Genomic DNA, 19,298 nt, shown 5'->3' on the forward strand with positions numbered 1-19,298 from the left:
TAATGTTTGAACATCTCCTATATCATCATTTGATAGACTCAAGTATTATGTTATCTTTGTTGATCATTTTACAAAGTATATATGGATTTATCCCTTACGCAAAAATCGGATGTATACTCTACCTTTATTACATTCAAAACTCTTGTTGAAAATCGGTTCTCGATGACTATCGAAACACTCTTTATTGACAATGGAGGTGCATTTTTAGCTCTTCGCTTCTTTCTTACTACTTATGGTATTAGTCACCTTACCATTGCTGCACACATTCTTGAACACAATGGATACTCTGAAAGTCGTTATCGTCATATTATGGAAACTTGTCAGAGCATATCTTACACTCAATTTCTAGCCTTATGCCTTTGCTGTGACAGTCCATTTGATTAACCGCATGTCTAAGGTCGATTTTTCCCATATGTCCTCTTTTGAAAAAATTATTCACCACTATTCTCAATTTTTCTAAACTTCGAGTTTTCAGGTGTCTATACTTTCCGTGGCTGTGCCCATACTCTCATCATAAGCTTGATTCCAAATCAACTTCTTATGTCTTCCTTGGTTATTCTCTCACCCAAAGTGTCTTCTTGTGCTATGATGTCACTCTCAAAAGAGTGTTTGTATCTCGTCATGTTAAATTTGTGGAGCATGTTTTTCCATTTTCCATCACCTCCTCCTTGGATTCCACAGTAATAGACATCGACTCTAAGCTCTCTGCCGCACCAGTCCTCTCATGGGACCCTCCGGCATCGGTTCCATAATCTGCCACTAGCTGTTTATTTGTTTTATAGTATTTTATATATTTTCCTATTTTTCACTTGTAATGATATTTATATATCATATATTATCATTAATAAAGTGCATGAATTCTATCGTCAACCGTTTGATTGGTTATTAAACTTGATAATTTAAATTTATTTATTTATTTTATTTTATTATTTATTTAGTATATTGAAAAAAATTTTATTAATGAATATGATTAATATTTATGAGTATTGTTTATGAATATCAAACAAAATGAATACATATGTTCAAAATTATTTATTTAATTTAACAAATTATTCAATCTTTTTTTTAATTTTATATATATATATATATATATATATATTTTTTAATGAATATAAATAAATTTTTATTAATCCAACCATTAAATTTAGTCTGTGTGATACATTCCTCCTCGCAAGGATCTGTCCAGTCGCGACGACCACTACGGGAAGAAAGTTAGGTGGTTGTACTTGTAACAGGATCGGCGTTCAAGAGCAACCTACTATCTGTTTCTTTAAATGCGATGACGACGACGGACAGTGAGGTCTTTAATGATGACACCGATGAATGCATTTATTGATTGACCTCGCAGCCTCATTTTCTGATTTCAGTCCCTTTTAGGATTATCGCAGCCTCATTTTCTGATTTCAGTCCCTTTTTCGATCAACCACTTTCTCTGTTGGTGAAATCTCAGAAGCTTTCAGATTAATTAACTAGTGAATGTTGTCCAACTACAGTTAGTTAGCCTAACTATTAGGATAGAAAAAAACTGCTCTGCAGATTCTCTCCTACTCTCCTTTCAGCTCTTTATATGTTCGCTATATTCAGAAGACAATATTCCACACTGCAGAAATGGCTCTGAACATGTTGCACTGTCTTCTCTCGGCACTAATCCTGCTCCATTATTCCTCCGGAGCTGGTGCCAAGATCCCAGCTCTCGTCATCTTCGGCGATTCCTCAGTCGATGCCGGAAACAACGATTACTTGTCCACCATTGCCAAGAGCAACTTCAAGCCCTACGGCCGCGACTTCAAGGACGGAGTGGCCACCGGCCGGTTCTCCAACGGCCGCCTCGCCACCGACTTCCTCTCGCAAGACTTTGGCCTCCCACAGTACATCCCTCCCTACCTTGATCCAACTGTGACCATTGAAGACTTCGCCTCCGGCGTCTGCTTTGCCTCTGCGGCTACGGGTTACGACAATGCGACCTCTGATGTGCTTGTGAGTTACTGCTTTTTCTTTACTCTAATCATTTGAGCATGCACTTAACATCCTTTGTGTGTGTGTGTGTGATTGCTAGTCTGTTCTACCTCTATGGAAACAACTGGAGTACTTCAAAGAGTACCAGAGCAAGCTGAAGAGCTTGCAAGGTGAGGCAAAAGCACAAGAAACACTAAGTGAGTCCCTTTACATCATCAGCTTGGGAACCAACGATTTCCTGGAGAACTACTACTCGTCCTCCACCAGCCGGTCATCGGAGTTCCCCGTCGACAAGTACGAGGACTACCTCGTCGGCATCGCGCACGACTTCGTCACCAGCATCTACAACCTCGGGGCTCGCAAAGTGAACATCGCCGGCGTTCCTCCGATGGGGTGCTTGCCGTTGGAGAGGGCGATGAATCTGCTGGGATCGGAGCCGTGCAACCACGAGCACAACCAGGTGGCCGCCGACTTCAACTCCAAACTCCAGAGCATGATGCTGCCGCTTAGCAAAGAATTGCACGAGATCAAGCTGGTGTACAGCGATCTGTACACACTGTTCATGGACGTCGTCAAGGATCCATCATCGTATGGTGAGTGATCATGAGCATATATAAATTGATTTGATCATGAACACTCACCGTGATCTACAATTTTACCCCTCTTTAATTTACATGATTAATATTATTAATTACAGGATTTGAGAACGCAGAGTCAGGGTGCTGTGCCACTGGATATTTTGAGATGGGATATATGTGCAATGGATTGAATTCCTTCACTTGCCAAGACGCTAACAAGTACGTGTTCTGGGATGCCTTCCATCCGACGGAGAAGATGAACCACCTCATCGCCGATCGTCTCATGAACACCACCTTCTACGTCTTCTTGTAGCTTATTTTTTCCTTGAACAAAAATGTGCCTTGCGTACGTAAAAAATATTGTTGCCATGTAAAATAGTAATTACTATTGCAATTGATTCTTGATGTGCTACTAAACACCAAATATGGGCCAGCATGAGTACCTAATTGAGAGGAAGTTAACCTGAACATGACATTTTATTAATGTGGTCAGTCTTGCCAGGTCATCGGCTTATCATATTCATATCCCCAAGTCAGTCGCAAACATTTGCTCAGAAGATTATATTTTTAAAATCTCATAGCTCAGTGATTTTCCCAGAAGTCTAATAGTTTGTGTGCAGTTTTAACTGAAAAATTCCCTGCAAAACAAGACTAAATTTGAGGAAGATCTAAACACTTTAGTAATGCAAACAGAAGATTATTCCAAATGACATACATGGTCACAATTCAGGGACTTTTCAAAGAGTATTATTGCATTACACTTTTATTATTTAAATTTGTAGTATTATAAAAATGTTATTTAATTTAATAAATTGTTATTAAGAGTATGTTTACAGTTTTGATAGATTTTAAAAATTTATATTAAAATAATTAAAATATTAAATTCTTAACCTATTTTTAGAATTTATTTATACAGTGTATATCCTCAGATCGATCCATGGAAAAAATGAGTGTATACTAATCTATTAAAAATTTCAATTAAATAAATAAGAAAACAATTTTTTTTAGATTTCCCTCCCGAACAAGCTATTGCTATTCATTAAAGTTTATATATATATATAACAATTATTATAAAATTATGCGGTCAATTCATAAAAATCACGTGTTGAAGTTTCTAGTGGGAATATCCAAGATAGAAATCCTGCCAAATAAGAAATTAAAATTTTGAATTTCATTTCTTTAGTTTATTATATATAGGGATATTTTTTTAAAAACATAGTTTAAATAACCCATAGTCAAAATTAACTATGAAGTTAGATATTACAATCAATTACTTTCGTCGGAATGGAAGTTAATAAATATATATTATTATATCATGTGAGTTTTTAGGATTTTCTTTTTAGAATAAAGGTGATGAAATTAAAAATTTCCTAGCAGTTAATATTATATAAATATTTTATTTTTATGATCTTGGTGGGACGTTTCGTTTGTTCGGACTCCTCTACACCACATCGTCCAATGATGTCTAGGTCCAAAATCGGAAGGCCTGAAAAGTAAACGTCGTCGACTCTATTGGCGTGGCCACTCCAACCTCTAAATTAATTTTAAATTTAGAAAATAACAACGAGCGAAAGAAAAACAAGAAATGACAATGCTGTGAAATTATAGTTTAGTCACTAACAAATAATCATTCAGGGATGAAATTTTACTAAAAAATATTTCATCCTAAATTTAGGATGAATTTTACGACAAAAAAGTAAATTATGGCTACTTAGTAACACAATTCACAATGAAAAAGTTTTATTGTAAATCAGCAATAAAATATTTTTTGTCATCAAATTTATTACAATTTAAGGACGAGAATGAATATTTGTTATAAAATCTACAACGAATAAAAAATTCATCACAATTATTACGACAAAATAGTTATTCATTGCAGATTTTGCGACGAAAGAGTTATTCATTACAGATTTTACAACTAATATTGAATTCGTTGCAAATAAGGATAGAGCCAGATTCAAAAGTATCTCTAGTTTATCGTCGATTATAATTAATATCATAAATTAATAAATAAATAAAATAAAAACTCACGTGAATATTAGTTTTCTAAAAATATGTATTAAAAGTATTTAACATTTAATACATTTAAAATCATTAAAAAAATACCATTGAAATTGTGCTCTAGATTTTTCTTAGAACCAATAATATTAGAATCAAACTCATAATTGTTATCTCGTTATCAATATAAATAACTATAAAATCTACTAAAAATACTTTTTTATCTTGTTACGAAGAATTATTTTAATAAGTTTCATAATTAAAAATATTGTCCATGGTTGCTGTAGAAATGAGAAGAGTTAAAGAATTAACCTGTAAATTAAATAAATATATTAGATTCAGTATATAAATAAATGATATAATTATAATTATCAAATATCACAATCAATGAATTATTTTCTTAAAAGTCACAACAATAAGATTTTAGGCCAAAAATCTAAATTTGGAAATTCATAAACATCGTCTCCAAATATCATCGCAACTCAAATAATCACAACTAAATATTTGACATAATTTTAGAGTTATCAGATTTTACCTTAAAGTCGTACAATTTCATAATCTATAATAATAAACCAATCAATAAACAATATTAACTTTGAATGAGTTGAATATCAAACTAAATCAAATGAATAAAATTCTCACTCACGGTCGCTCACAAATCGAGCAATACATGCTGGAATCATGCTTCAAAACTCTTAAAATCATAGTTAAATTGAGCATGCAAATTTCTAACAATCAATCGTCTGAAAAAACGGAAACCAAAGATCTAGAATTGAATTGAAAATCAATTTGAGTCATAATAAAGTGGTCACACGGTAGTTTTGCTAAAATTATCATCGAAAACTTGAACGGAGTCGATGGTCATGACCGGGTTTAGTCAGGAATTTTCCTAGGGTTCACATATATACATCCCATAACCCAAATTCTAGAAAATCACTGACGAAAATTAATGAAAGAAATCGAAGGAGAGCAGCTCACGTATGACTTGCATGAATTAAGATTTGTTTTTCACTATTTCTTACTAAATATTCTAATTCAAACTTTTTCTGATAGTTTTTTTTTGTGGTAATTGGTTGGAAATTGGAGTGGGGAGGGAGATAATAGAAAGAGTCAGTAGCGCAGTATCTACACAAAAAATTAAAAGGGTGCTAGATAAAAATTTAAGATAATGTAGCTCCCGAAAGCCACGTAGTCTTGCTAATGACAAAGAAGGTCATGAAATTTAAAGAAATTGATAAATGCCACTACACTTCCAGATGCTTTGGTCCCTCTCATTACCGGTAAACATGTGTTGTCAACCAAACAAAGAAACCTCCAGGTCTAAGAATCCTATTGAGCTCCCGTGGCTTCCCACCTGCATTAACATAGTTCAGATATAAAATTGAGGATAAACATTACTCTACAAAAATAAAAGAATTGACTAAAATATAACAGGTAGCATCTGCATCCCAATGGACTATACAGAGTGAACACTGAATCAGATCAAATACATTGTTAGGAAATGACAGCTTGTGAGTTCCAATTACTGATAAAAAGACTGGAATACCACACTCTAATGCAAATTGTATCGGACCCTATCCCTTAAATATCCACCAAAGCTTGCAACACCACAACCAACATCAAGGACCCCTTGTGTGCCCTCCCCCATTGATGGCTAGAAGATTCTGGTCAAATTTACTAGTTTAGACAAATCTATCAATTATCAGATTGAGAATCCCATTAAAAATCAGTTTTAGAAAAATCAAAGTGGCATATATGCTTATTACAATTTGAGAACTTATTTAAAAAATGATTAAAAATCAAAGAAAAATATAAATTTTTTTAACTTGAATGTAGTTTTACAAAAGATCATTGCACATTTTCAGGAATGGTTTCCCATATCTAAGATGATTTAGTGATGATGACATTAAAAAAATTAATGTTACCAACACAAGGATAACAAATTTCTTTTCATCTACCAAAGACAAGGTTTGTTGCTACCTTTGGAGGTTGATATCCAATACTGCCTAAGATTGGATAAAATTGATAGTCTATTTAATGAAAATAGAGTTCATCTCAAATGAGTCATTGGAGAAGAGTGAAGACATAATATTAAAAAAATACAAGATACTAGAATGTATTCCCACCCAGGACAATCAACAATGGATAATCTTGCAATGAAAATTTATCAAAAATTTAGAATTAATAAAGAGCATTGTACATTTTAAATAAAGTAACACAAACAGAATGGAACAGGGCATGCATTCATGTTCATTACACAATAATATCAAACGGTAAGCCTTAGGTCACAAGTGCTAATTGAACCAATTAAAAGCAAAATTCCACTGACTCTAGAGAAAAAAATAATCAAACGAGAAACCCATAATTATAGAAGGAATAGCATCTTGGCGTCTAATACAGGCATGTCCAGCAATTTATTTGATTGAAATCAACAACAGAATATCAAAATAGCTGAGAATACTTACTTGCTCGATGAACTTGATGTATTTAGAAACACCATCTTTAAATTGAGTTCCACTATGAAGGAAAACCAAGTAATCACCTCCGTACTCAGTTTTGGTCTTTCTTATATTCAACGAGTTTGGTGTGAGGAACATTATCATACCAAATCTGTTGACTGCAAAATAGAGAATTTAGGAAGACCAAATGAATGACAGACAAAGCTCCAAAGCAACCAAAATATCATCTGATAGCAAGCAGAATACTTCCGTCATTTTCCCTTCTATTTTCACACTTATCAAAGTTCCATGGATGTGATCTCTAAAATACTGAGTCAACACGATTACACGAAGTTCAAAAAAGTTTCCAATAAGTTCAAAATTCAAGGCTGAATATTTTAAAAAATGAATGAAAAATTTATAGAGGGCAAGGTGATTTTCAATGTACGATTGGTGAAGAGTAGCAACAAGGAAAATAAGAAATCAACTACTAACGTACACTCAACGTATCTCGAAGGAAACAATGTGAGATAATCATACTCGACAGATGCTAACTTATCATACCATATTCTTCTCAAAGTGGTAGCACGTTCCTCCTTTACAGATCAGTACGAGTCAACACGGGAATCGGAAGCAACGAGAAACTAGCTAGGACAATCATCAGGGGTAATCAGATACATTGCGACCATCAATGAGAGAATTGGGGAAAATGAAAACCATAGCCGGCTTACCCAAGAATCAATCTCACCATGTCTCTGCTCTTGGGCCATGGAACCGACACCTTGTACCTCCACGGTAGCGACACAAGACACCTAAGGATAGGCTTGGGGCAATGCTGCTCCCGGTGCTCTATGTGTTGTTGTGACTTGAGCTTCTTGATGGCCTTCCAATTATCCAGGTACGGAATGTAGTCGGAGGCTTGGAACGTCTTACCACACTTACAAACCTCCCATTTGATATTCACTTCCTCTTCACCCCCGCTGTCTCCGCTACCCTCCTCATCCGCCGCATCTCTATTGTCGTCGTCCACCTCCATCTCATTGAAGTTTGCAACGGAGGTAGGGTTCGATGGGAGCTCTGGTGTCGAGATCAGAGGAGAGGGAACGATCGGAAGGAGGAAGGAAGGAGATCCTTGGTGGAATTTCCGGGAGCAAGGGGGTGCTTCCGCACACCCCTGCGCCCCCTTGCCGGGACTGGATAAAATATTAATCAGTACTCTCGGGGCGCGGTGCGATGGTTAAAACATAGGGTGTTTGTTACATAAGGTCTTGGGGTCGAAACTCAGCGTGACTGAGCATAACCTCTCCCATGTCTTGGCCATTTGCACTAATGACTAGTAGCCATCCGTGATTTACCTCCTCTGTGTTGGCCTAGGGACGGATTGGCGGGGGGCGCTGGGGGCGAGCGAATCACCTTTTTGCCGGATAAAATATTAATCAAATGAGATGCAAAAATTAGGTGAGGCTGCCATGGGTGGATCCACTCCTGGTTGCAAATATTTGCGACAGATACTTGTATTCGTCGCAACATCCTAAGATAATATTAAATATCTTTATTTTTATATATTTTATATGAATTATTGCTATTTATTTAAATTTTTAAAATTTTGGGTTTCTACAATGAATCCACAGATCCATCACCAATTTGGCAATGAATTCATGAATTTTTCAAAAAAAAAAAGTCCAAAATCGATTAATGGACCTAAAGAGTTTAGAATAATACAAAACTAGTTCGTATGTGTTTGTCTAGTTCTTTTGATTATATCCATGCCCTAAAATATCAATTTGATCCAATATATTTTGATCAGTCATTCTTGAACACATAGAAACTAATTTCATGTTATTCCGAGCTCTTTAGATTTATCAACCGGCTTCGGACATATTTATTTTTCTTTCTTGAAAAATCACCCATTTTGTAACAAATTTTGGATTCGTCGCCAAATTAGTGAAGAATCAATGGATTCGTCGCAGAATGGGTGAGTTTTCAAAAAATAAAAAATAAATATGTCTAAAATCGATTGATGGATCTTGAGAGCTCGAAATGATATAAAATCAATTTCTATGTTTATCTAGTTCTCTTGATTATATTCAAGCATTCAAACATCAATTAGACATAATATATTTTAATTATTAATTTTTTAAATATAAAAAAGATACGTTAGTGTTCAAAAAATCACTGATCAAAATATATTAGATCAAATTGATGTTTGAAGGAATGAATATAATCGGGAGAACTAGACGAAAAAATAGGAATTGATTTCATGTCATTATGAGTTCTCTATGTCTGTCAAATGGCTTCAGACATATTTATTTTATTTTATTTTGTTTTGTTTGGAAAAATCACCCAATTTGCGACGAATCATGAATCCATCGCAGAATTGGCATCGAAACTTGGATTCGTTGCAGAATTGGCAACAATTCTAAAATTCATCATAGATTGGGTGATTTTTTTTAAATAAATAAATATATTTGAAACCGGTTGATGGACCTAGAGAGCTCGGAATAATATGAAATCAGTTTTTATGAGTTCATCTAATTCTCCTAATTATATCAATGTCCTTAAACATTATTTTAACCCAATATTTTTTTTATAGCTAAGTAATTAGATGACTTTCAAAGGTAAGTTGAATATGTTAGAATTACAAAGATAATTTAGTTAAATATATTAGAGTTATAAATTAATGTTAGAGATCTTAGATGGACAGAAAATCCATTTCTATGTGTTCATCTAGTTCTCCTGATTATATTTATGCCTTAAAATATTAATTTAACTTATTATATTTTGATTAGCGATTTTTTGAACACAAATAAGTCTGAAAAATCTAATTTATATTTAAAAAATCACTGATCAAAATATATTATGTCAAATTGATGTTTTTGTGTGATCAACAAGTTAAGTTAGGTCCTGCGTTGTTTCTAACCTTGTGTCTAAGTGTGCAGGAGCTTAGGAACACAGGTAGTCGAGCTGAAGACGCAGCTAGCGAGAAGGACGGCAGGGGCAGTCTTTGCGGAAGAGTGCCGTGACGAGAAGGAAGCGCGGTGGTTAGAGAAGATTGCTCGGGGAGCAGAAGGCTAGCGAGAAGGTCGGCAGGGGATGCGGATGAGTGAGTTGGCGGACGAGAAGGAAACACGCAGCGGCGGAAGCCCGCTTGAGAAGGCCGGAAGTTGGGTTCGGGTGAGCCCTTTCAGGATGGCAGAGATCACCCAAGCGAGCGAAGACTCGGACGAGGCGAAAGGACGGACAGAAGTCCCGGGCGCAAAAGTCAACGGAGTTGACTTTTCCAACCGGGGCGCCCGGAGTGAATTTTACCAGAGCACGTCAAACGCGTTCTAGACGTTGGGGATAAAGTTTTATCCCAGGGTCGGAACCCTTCGCGCGACGAAGACTATAAATATAGCCTTGGTCCAGAGCTCAAGAACTCAAGCATTCTTTCTACACTTGTGCGCTTTTCTTTTAAGCTTCTATTATGCGCTTCATTGTAAAGGCTTCTCCGCTTGAAGGAGATACTAGTACGCTCGCTTTCTTGGATTAACAACCTTCCCGGTTGTAACCAAGTAAATCTCGGTGTGCCTTTTACTTTTACGCCTTTATTTATTTCTCTTATTTTACAAGTGTTAGTTTAAGAGTTCGAGAAGGGTGTTTGCGTTTTGATTTTTGCAGGGCTATTCAACCCCCTTCTAGCCGACCCTCAAGACGCTTCAGGAGGACTAACCGCCAATCGAAGCAAAGATAATGGCCGGACCAAGCATCCACCCGCCGAAATATGGAGGAGATATCGCTACGTGGAAGAATTTGATGCAGGTATTTTTTACCACGGACTTTGAATTAACTTTAACAATGGAATCCGGTTTGTAGCTCCGAAGGTAAGGAAAAATGTCAATGGACAAAAAGGAGCAGTTGAATTCGTGGCGAATGGCAAGCAGAATACCATCTGCTAAGCGTTCTTCAGTCAACAGAATCGGACAATACCACTCTGCAAAGGAACTTTGGGAAAAGTTCCTCGAGCTGCACGAAGGGACTTCCGAAGCCAAGCTCGCCAGAAGAGATCTGCTTCGGAATAAGCTCACCAGCCTGCAACTTGGGGAAGATGAGACAGTCGCGCACTTGCACTCGAGAATCAAAGAGATCATCACCGGACTATCGAATCTCGGAGAAACGGTAAGTAACCGAGATTCGCTAAGGTACGCACTAAATTCATTTCCTAGAAATTCAAAATGGGAATCACTAGTAGATGCCTTTTATATTTCTAAAGATTTAGAAAAGATCTCGTTAGAAGAATTTTTTTCAACTTTTGAAGTGCATGAGTCAAGATGTGCAGGAATGAAGGAGCCCAAGAATAACCTAGTAGATGCCTTTTATATTTCTAAAGATTTAGAAAAGATCTCTCAAAGCTTTGAGGGCGACGTTATTCTTGGGCTCCTTCATTCCTGCACATCTTGACTCATGCACTTCAAAAGTAGAAAAAAATTCTTCTAACGAGATCTTTTCTAAATCTTTAGAAATATAAAAGGCATCTACTAGTGATGCCCATTTTGAGTTTCTAGGAAATGAATTTAGTGCGTACCTTAGCGAATCTCGGTTACTTACCGTTTCTCCGAGATTCGATAGTCCGGTGATGATCTCTTTGATTCTCGAGTGCAAGTGCGCGACTGTCTCATCTTCCCCAAGTTGCAGGCTGGAAGAACGCTTAGCAGATGGTATTCTGCTTTGCCGTTCGCCACGAATTCAGCCTGCTCCTTTTTTGTCCATTGACATTTTTCCTTACCTTTTGGAGCTACAAAACCGGATTCCATTGTTAAAGTTAATTCAAAGTCCGTGGTAAAAAATACCTGCATCAGATTCTTCCACGTAGCTAAATCTCCTCCATATTTCGGCGGGTGGATGCTTTGTCCGGCCATTATCTTTGCTTCGATTGGCGGTTAGTCCTCCTGAAGCGTCTTGGCTCTGATACCACTTGTAGGACCGTTGGGCCGGATAGAAGGGGGGTTGAATAGCCCTGCAAAAATCAAAATGCAAACACCCTTCTCGAACTCTTAAACTAACACTTGTAAAATAAGAGAAATAAATAAAAGCAGAAAAGTAAAAGGCACACCGAGATTTACTTGGTTACAACCGGGAAGGTTGTTAATCCAAGAAAGCGTAGCACTAGTATCTCCTTCAGGCGGAGAAGCCTTTTACAGCAATGAAGCGCACAATAGAAGCTTAAAACAGAAAAGCGTACAAGTGTAGAAAGAATGCTTGAGTTTCTGGGGGGATAAAACTTTATCCCCCAACGTCCAGAACGCGAAAGACACGTTCTGGTCAAACTTCACGTTCCGGGCGCCCCGGAGCAAAAAGTCAACTCTGGTTGACTTTTGCGTCCGGGACCTCCGCTCCGTTTTAGTCCCGCCTCGGTCCGGGTCTTCCACTCCGGATCCGCTTACTTGGGTGATCTCTATCATCCGGAAAAGGGCTCACCCGAACCCAACTTCTGGTCTTCTCAAGCGGGCTGTTTCCTTCTCGTCCGCCAGCGTACTCATCCGCAGTCTTCGTCCCTCGGTCGTCGACCTTCTCGCTAGCTGCGTCTCTTGCTCCCCGAGCAATCTTCCGCTCCGGCTTTCGTCCCTCGGAACCACCGCGCGCTTCTCCTTTTATAATCAACAATACACCATATAAATAGTACTATTTCCCAACTCATCGGGCTTATTGATTTAACGAATAAATCTCAGCCATTGATAAGTTAAAGAAATAAATACTAAATATACGTGTTTGTTATTATATAGGGATTAAGAGGACACACATCCATAATAACAGAGGTTCTGTTCTTTTATATAGTCAGTATAAATTAAACAACCTCAAATGATCCTGCTCAATACACACATAGTGTACTAGTGTAATTTTATAGTCAAGACAGACTAATACCAAATTACACTACAACCGTTCCAATAGTTTGCCCCAATCCATCTTGGTTGTGAATCACTATTTATAATTTATAAGGAACCGATAACATGATCTTTTGTGTGGCACCACACACCATGTTATCTACAATATAAATTAAATGGACAACTGCATTGACATATATATAAATATAAAATGTAAACATTTGATCAAAATGATTCTCATTTCAAAATATTTCAAAACAGATGTTCATACAAAAGCTAGGCTTATAGTATACATTCCAACACCAGGGGCTGGCCTTGGCAGCTTCTTAGGCTGTGTTTGCTATTATTTTTCCTTCAGATTGAAACATGGAAAGAAGTCGAGTTATTTTGATTATCATAGATAATTTTTACCACTAAATCATAATTTCAGAAGGAATAAAGATGAATTCAGTAAAAATAGAATTAAAAGAACACTTCAACCATTGAGATTGATAGGTTAACATATTTGGTGCAGAGTGCTTCATTTTTCATTTGTTATTAAATAGCCACATGGTATACCATATGAATATGGAAGTACACATAAATAGACTATATAGAGTATATTTTGAGATGTATCGTATTGGTATAGTAATTTGATTCATCATAATCTCGATGTAATGCATATTGAGAATAATATTTTTGATAATCTCATAAATACAATGATGAATATCACAAGAAAAATAAAAGATAATATGAATGCAAAAAAAGATATGTGACTCCTTTATAAACGACCCACTCTTGATGTGAATGAAAGTAGTAGGCGACAAAAGCTAAATGCAATTTATACATTGAATAAGGAATAGAGATGTGTTGTTTGTGAATGATTAAAATCATTGAGATTTCTTGATGGGTATACCTTTAATCTTGGGCAATGAGTCGATATAAAGGAATGCAAATTGATTGGTTTGAAAAGTCATGTTTGTCATATATTCATGGAAAGACTAATTTTTATTACTTTTAAGGAACTCTTATCAAATTTTGTATGAGGTACCATTACTGAGAAGTTAAAGATTAAGACATTCACACATGGAGAAGTTAAAGAGAGACATTCTAATCATTTTATGTAATTTAGATAAAATATTTCTACCAGCATTTTTTTGATTTAATGGAATATCTTTTGGTTCACTTGTCATATAAGGCCAAAGTTAGAGCATCTGTCCATTTTTGATAGTTGTATTCATTTAAAGGTATAATTTAGATCTTCTATACTTCGTCATTAATGTATAAAAATTGACAAATTGTTTATATATTAATATCTAATACAAATTGTTATATTATAATTAGATTCTCATATTATCTAAAGAAAAAAAGTGAAAAATAAGGCATATGTTGAAGTTTCTGTTGTTAATGAATACATTGTGGAGGAAGTAATAATTTTTACATCATATTATTTTGAGCATCACGTTTAGACTAAAAGACGAAAATCAGAAAGAAATGATGAAGACTCTATTGATCCCAATTTGAACTCATTATCAATTTTTAATTATCTTGGTCAACCAAATGGAACATATAAGTAGAGATACTTAACTAATCAAGAATAACAGACAACCCAGACATATGTTTTACTTAATTATCCAAAACTATCATCATATTTTGGGTTAGTATATATTTCCTATTTTATTTCTTATGTCGTAAATTATTTGTATTATAATTCAATTTTTTATAATAGGATTTTACAAAACTTATATCCTAAAATGCAGACACTAGAGTTTGATCGATTCTACGATGAAGAATTTGCACCATGGTTCAAATCATATGTAAGTAGTTTTACCTAAATTTGGTTTGTGCATATCTTAACTTTTAAATAAATAACATATTCATTTGAGTTTAGGTTTATGCTAATCAAGCTCGCGTTGAGCAAGAATTTCTAATCTATCTGTCATGGGATCTAAAAGCATTGGCACACACTTGACCAGTATATTTCATAAATGAATATAATTTTCATACTCAAGAATATGGAAATGGGAATACTACAATAAATAGTGGGGTATGTGTTCAATCATCCAATGATGGAGGTGCAAGCAATGATTTTTATGATTAGCTGGATGAAATTATAGAGATAGAATGCCTTGGCCCATAAATGCGAGTTATTTTATTTATGTGTCGTTAGTTTGACCTTGTCAGAGAGATGAAGGTGCATCCACGATATAATTTGGTTGAAATAAATCATAAAAGACTGTATAAGAGATATGAATTATTTGTGTTGCCACAACAAGCGAGTCAAGTTTTCTATGCTTTATATCCTAGTTTGAAATGTGATAAAATTGATTGGTAGAATGTTTGTAAAACGAACATTGGGAAGATATTGTATATCAACAAGAGAAAGTTGCAATTGTTGGAGCAATCTAATGACCCTAGGTTTTGATGTTTGAGCAAAGGTTTAAGTTAGGTTTATTGTTGTATTTGATATGCATTATGAGTGTGCAGGATACAGGTATAACAAGAAAAGTCCAAGTGTGATCTTGGCAAAGGAGAAAAGTCCAAGGATGAGTCTTGGTGGTATAAGTCCAAGCAAGTAGTCTTGGCAACGTAAGTCCAAGTGTGACTTGACAATGGATGAAGTCCCGAAGGCGTGACCTCTTAGCAAAGGAAGACCCGACAGTAATTACAAGGCCAATGGAAACTCTAGAAGGCAAGACATGAAGGATGGAGAGGCATCCGAGGGACGCAAGGCTGATGGAGGAGGCTAGAAGGCTAGGTCTAGGTTGGTCGGACGAGGATGAGTGTTGAGTGAATGCAATCGGGGGTTAAATCCTAGGATTAGAGTTTTGCTGTAGCGTTACTATAGCAGTATTGTAGCAGTCGACTGGTGTTTTTATTAGTCGACTGGTAGCCGACCGTTGGCTTGTAACGATCAAATTTTACTTAGGACCAGTCGACTGGTGGTTGCACCAGTTGACTGGTGGCGGGAAAAATAGTAGGTGTTTTCCTCTCGAGCTCTATTTAATAGAGCTCGGGGTGCTTGACCAATGTTGATGAAATTAGTGGTGGTTAACCCTAATTAGAGTCTCCAAGTGCCCAAGTGATCTAGTGTGCTTGTACGAGGTTGTGGTGAGGTTTCTCCACCCATAAGGAGTTACGTGAGCTAGCCGAAAGTTCTCCGGGGAGTCATCCACCGACGGATCGGGATCATCCACCTTACGGACAACTGTGGAGTAGGACTTTTTATCTGAACCGCGTTAAATCAACGTGTTAGGTTTGTTTTCTATTGTTAGTATTTATTTTTGTATTTCGCTATACGTACTAACCATTGTAGGAAGTGACGTTTTGGGTGAGACGCTATTCAGCCCCCCTCTGGCATACGTCAAGGTCCCAACAACAACTACATTTCAGATCAAGGAATATAATATTCTGACATTACGAGATTCTAGCAGAGTTGTGATAAATGTGGATGCAAGTGAAATTCATGAGAATGATGACGATGACGAGGATGAGGATGAGGATGAAAATGATACTAAGGACTTTGATTTTTGAAGTGTAGGGTAAGCTTTTTTATGATTAAATTTTATTTTAATATGTAAATTTATAAAATTCGTAGCTCAATTAGTTATCTAGATATTGTCTCTTTGTTAAATTTAGATATTTTATTTGCGTTTGTTTTGTATTTTTTTCCTATAGGTCATAATTGATGACATTATCGTCGTAAATTCTCTCTCATATCTTCATTATGCATATTGTAAGTTTTTCATGTTCTTCATTAAGCATCAAGCTTTAATTTACTTTATTCTAATTTTGATTTTTAATTGACAATTTCAACGTGATGGCCATAGACAACAGAGTTTTGGCACTAGGCAAACTGATTCACCGCTTGTCAGCATGCATCAAACTGCAGCGTCTAGTTTAACTCGGTTGATCATATCAAAATCTAATCGAGATACTTACATTTCTCCCTTTTTGATGGTATCAACCCAAGTTAAGTTAGGAAAAATAAACAATAAAATGATTTATTCTAAAATAAATAAATTTACAATTTAATACATATAGTAAATTTTAAATAAATACAAGAAAAATTGATGCCTCTCTCTTAACTTAATCCCTAATTTCTCTTCATTTGATCACATCAAAAAAATATTAGGAAAAATAAAAGAAATTTAAGAAAAAATTGGGAAATTTTTTTAGGGATTTTAAATAGAGTATTGACGAACTTGTCATTTTATCGAAATTGTTTTTCAAAGATAATGATTTTTATCAATTAATTTTCTATTTTGATAAAATAATTTAAAAATAATTTTTATATTTTAAAAACATCTGAAATTTTTTCATGGTTAAAAAGCATTAGTTGGATGAGGATAATTTTTTTAAAAAAAATATTTTTATTTAAAAAGATAAATATTTTTAACAGAAATAATTATTTTCAAAATTAAATGTTATCTAAAAATCTTTCTGATTTTTCTATCCATCCAAAATATAAGGTCTTTAGTTGTGAAATCAAATTGTTGAAAAATAATTTTTAAAAAATTGTAAAATTATATTTTTTGAGAAAAAATGATATAAATGTCGAAAAATCTTAAAAAATTTGCTAGCAATAGGAAACATAATATTTTATTATAGATTTTTTTTTAAAGAATAATTTTTGAAATAATTTTAATTTTAAAAATCCAAATTTTGTTAAAAGTTCATGAAAAAAATTATATAACAGTAAATAAATTTTAAAAATTTATCTGTTAGCATATAATATATTTATTTTTTTTAAAAAAATTAATAGAAAATATGAACTAAAGGTTTATTAAATAATTAAATTTGTTAATAAGGTTAAAATTAAATCAAATTAAATTTAAGTATGCAAAAATTAATTTAACAGTTTAGAACAAATTTAGGATCCCAAAATAAATTTCTATCTACTGTAATTATTAGAAATTTTTTAGAATATAAATTCTAAGTATGTTTACTATTTGGACCTTATGAGTTTTGATATACTAATTTTGCCCTCTAGTATTTTTGAAATTTGAAATTGGCAAAAATTGGAGCATGCATAATACTTTTTCAATAAGTCTATTTGTTTTTTTAATTTTGAGTTTTCCATTTGAATTTTATCAAAATTTTCTAATGGATATGCATTAGTTAAGTTTATTTTTAACTCATTGTTATCTTTTTTTCCCTAAATTTATATATTTAGTTCATAGTTTGCATAAGGATCTAGATAACATTTTCACTGCTTCATAAAATTTATCAGGAGGTAAAAGTCATACCTCACTTATTGTGATGGACTCATAATTTGAACCTCCCTCTTCATCGATGCTCATCTCAGACGAGGTTTCATCTTCTTTTTGGTGACTTGCCATTTGTGCAAGTTTTGCATATGCTTCAACTTTGGATTTTGATGACATTTCGTTTGATGTAGCTTTCAAGTTCTTGTGTTTCGATCATCTTAGCCCTTTATCTTTGGCCTTGTTTTTGAATTTTGAGTAGCTATACTTGAGGTGCCATTCTTCTTGACAGTTGTAGCATCTAACTTTTTTGTTTACCCAGAGAATCTTGTTGGCTTGTCTCTTATAAAAATTATTAGACTTAAAGAACTTTGAAAAGTTCCTTACCTTAAAAATTGCTTTATCTTCGTCGAGCGATGATTCAGAATCCAGCTCAATTTTGTTGGTTTGTAGTGTTAAACCCTAATTTGGTTATTTTCATTGTCATGTAAATTGAGACTCATGTAATTCAAAAATAGAGAATAAATTTTCTAAATTACTTACCTCGAGTTCTTTGGAAATATAGTAGGAATTTATGATAAATGTCTATTATGGTATCCTCGGGGATGCATTTAGCACATGCCTTAGTGAATCCTAATTTATTACCAATTCTTCGAGGTTCGTGAGTCCGATGATCAGCTCCTTAATCTTTGCGTGTAGATGAACTACTGTTTCTTCCTTTTCCATCTAGAGGTTGTTGAGTTGGTTCCGGAGCAAGTCCTACCTCGCTAGCTTAGCCCCTGAGATTCCTTCATGAAGATCCAGGGATTTATCTCAGAGTTCCTTGGCGAAGTTGTAGATACCGATTTGGTTGACTTCTTACGGCAGTAGAACGCTCAACAAATGAAATTTTGCTTTGTCGTTTGCCATAAAATTAACCAGCTCTTTGCTCCATAGATGTTCCTCTTTTTCTTGTTAGTGTTGATTTTTGGGTTCTACAAAACTATATTTTATGATTAAAAGAATTTCAAAGTCTTTTTTAAAAAAATACCTCTATTATCAATTTCCAAATTGTGAAATCTCACTTGAACTTTAGTGGGTGAATGCTTAATCTAGTCATCTCATTGTTTCAGTTGTTGGTTAGTCCTTATAAAACGAACTTCGCTCTTATATTACTTGTAGGTCTAGCGAGGGAAGCTAGACGGGGGTGAATATCTTGCAATTAAAATTAGAACAATTTTCTTGATATTTGAACTTAACAAAGACAAAACACACATTAATTTAAAAAAATGTATAAAATCA

At 34.7% G+C, this 19,298-nt stretch overlaps 1 protein-coding gene and 1 long non-coding RNA gene across 3 annotated transcripts; one reads left to right on the forward strand and one right to left on the reverse strand.

Annotated features, from left to right (window-relative positions):
* The first annotated feature begins 1,522 nt into the window (after positions 1-1,522).
* LOC122015872 (GDSL esterase/lipase At2g04570-like) lies at positions 1,523-2,951 on the forward strand. Its single transcript, XM_042572938.1, has 3 exons — positions 1,523-1,977; positions 2,057-2,549; positions 2,654-2,951. Exons 1-3 carry the CDS (start codon positions 1,609-1,611, stop codon positions 2,845-2,847), a joined length of 1,056 nt encoding a protein of 351 aa, XP_042428872.1. The 5' UTR covers positions 1,523-1,608; the 3' UTR covers positions 2,848-2,951.
* Positions 2,952-5,664: 2,713 nt separating this feature from the next.
* LOC122016077 lies at positions 5,665-8,183 on the reverse strand. 2 transcript variants are annotated; one of them, XR_006121041.1, is made up of 4 exons: positions 7,702-8,183; positions 7,535-7,614; positions 6,998-7,149; positions 5,665-5,886 (listed from the first exon to the last, which is right to left on the reverse strand). It is a non-coding gene; the product is annotated as an uncharacterized LOC122016077 (long non-coding RNA). The 2 variants fall into 2 exon arrangements; XR_006121042.1 differs by lacking the exon at positions 5,665-5,886 and adding an exon at positions 6,067-6,196.
* Positions 8,184-19,298: the final 11,115 nt, after the last annotated feature.

The sequence above is a fragment of the Zingiber officinale genome, chromosome 8B (genome assembly GCF_018446385.1).
Source record: "Zingiber officinale cultivar Zhangliang chromosome 8B, Zo_v1.1, whole genome shotgun sequence".
NCBI classification, from domain to species: domain Eukaryota; kingdom Viridiplantae; phylum Streptophyta; class Magnoliopsida; order Zingiberales; family Zingiberaceae; genus Zingiber; species Zingiber officinale.

Excerpts from the sequence above, each read along its gene's own strand:
- LOC122015872 (XM_042572938.1), top strand. The coding sequence starts at position 1,609 with ATGGCTCTGAACATGTTGCACTGTCTTCTCTCGGCACTAATCCTGCTC. Across the intron at positions 1,978-2,056 it reads ATGCGACCTCTGATGTGCTT|TCTGTTCTACCTCTATGGAA; the intron begins GTGAGTTACTGC and ends TGTGATTGCTAG. Across the intron at positions 2,550-2,653 it reads CAAGGATCCATCATCGTATG|GATTTGAGAACGCAGAGTCA; the intron begins GTGAGTGATCAT and ends TATTAATTACAG.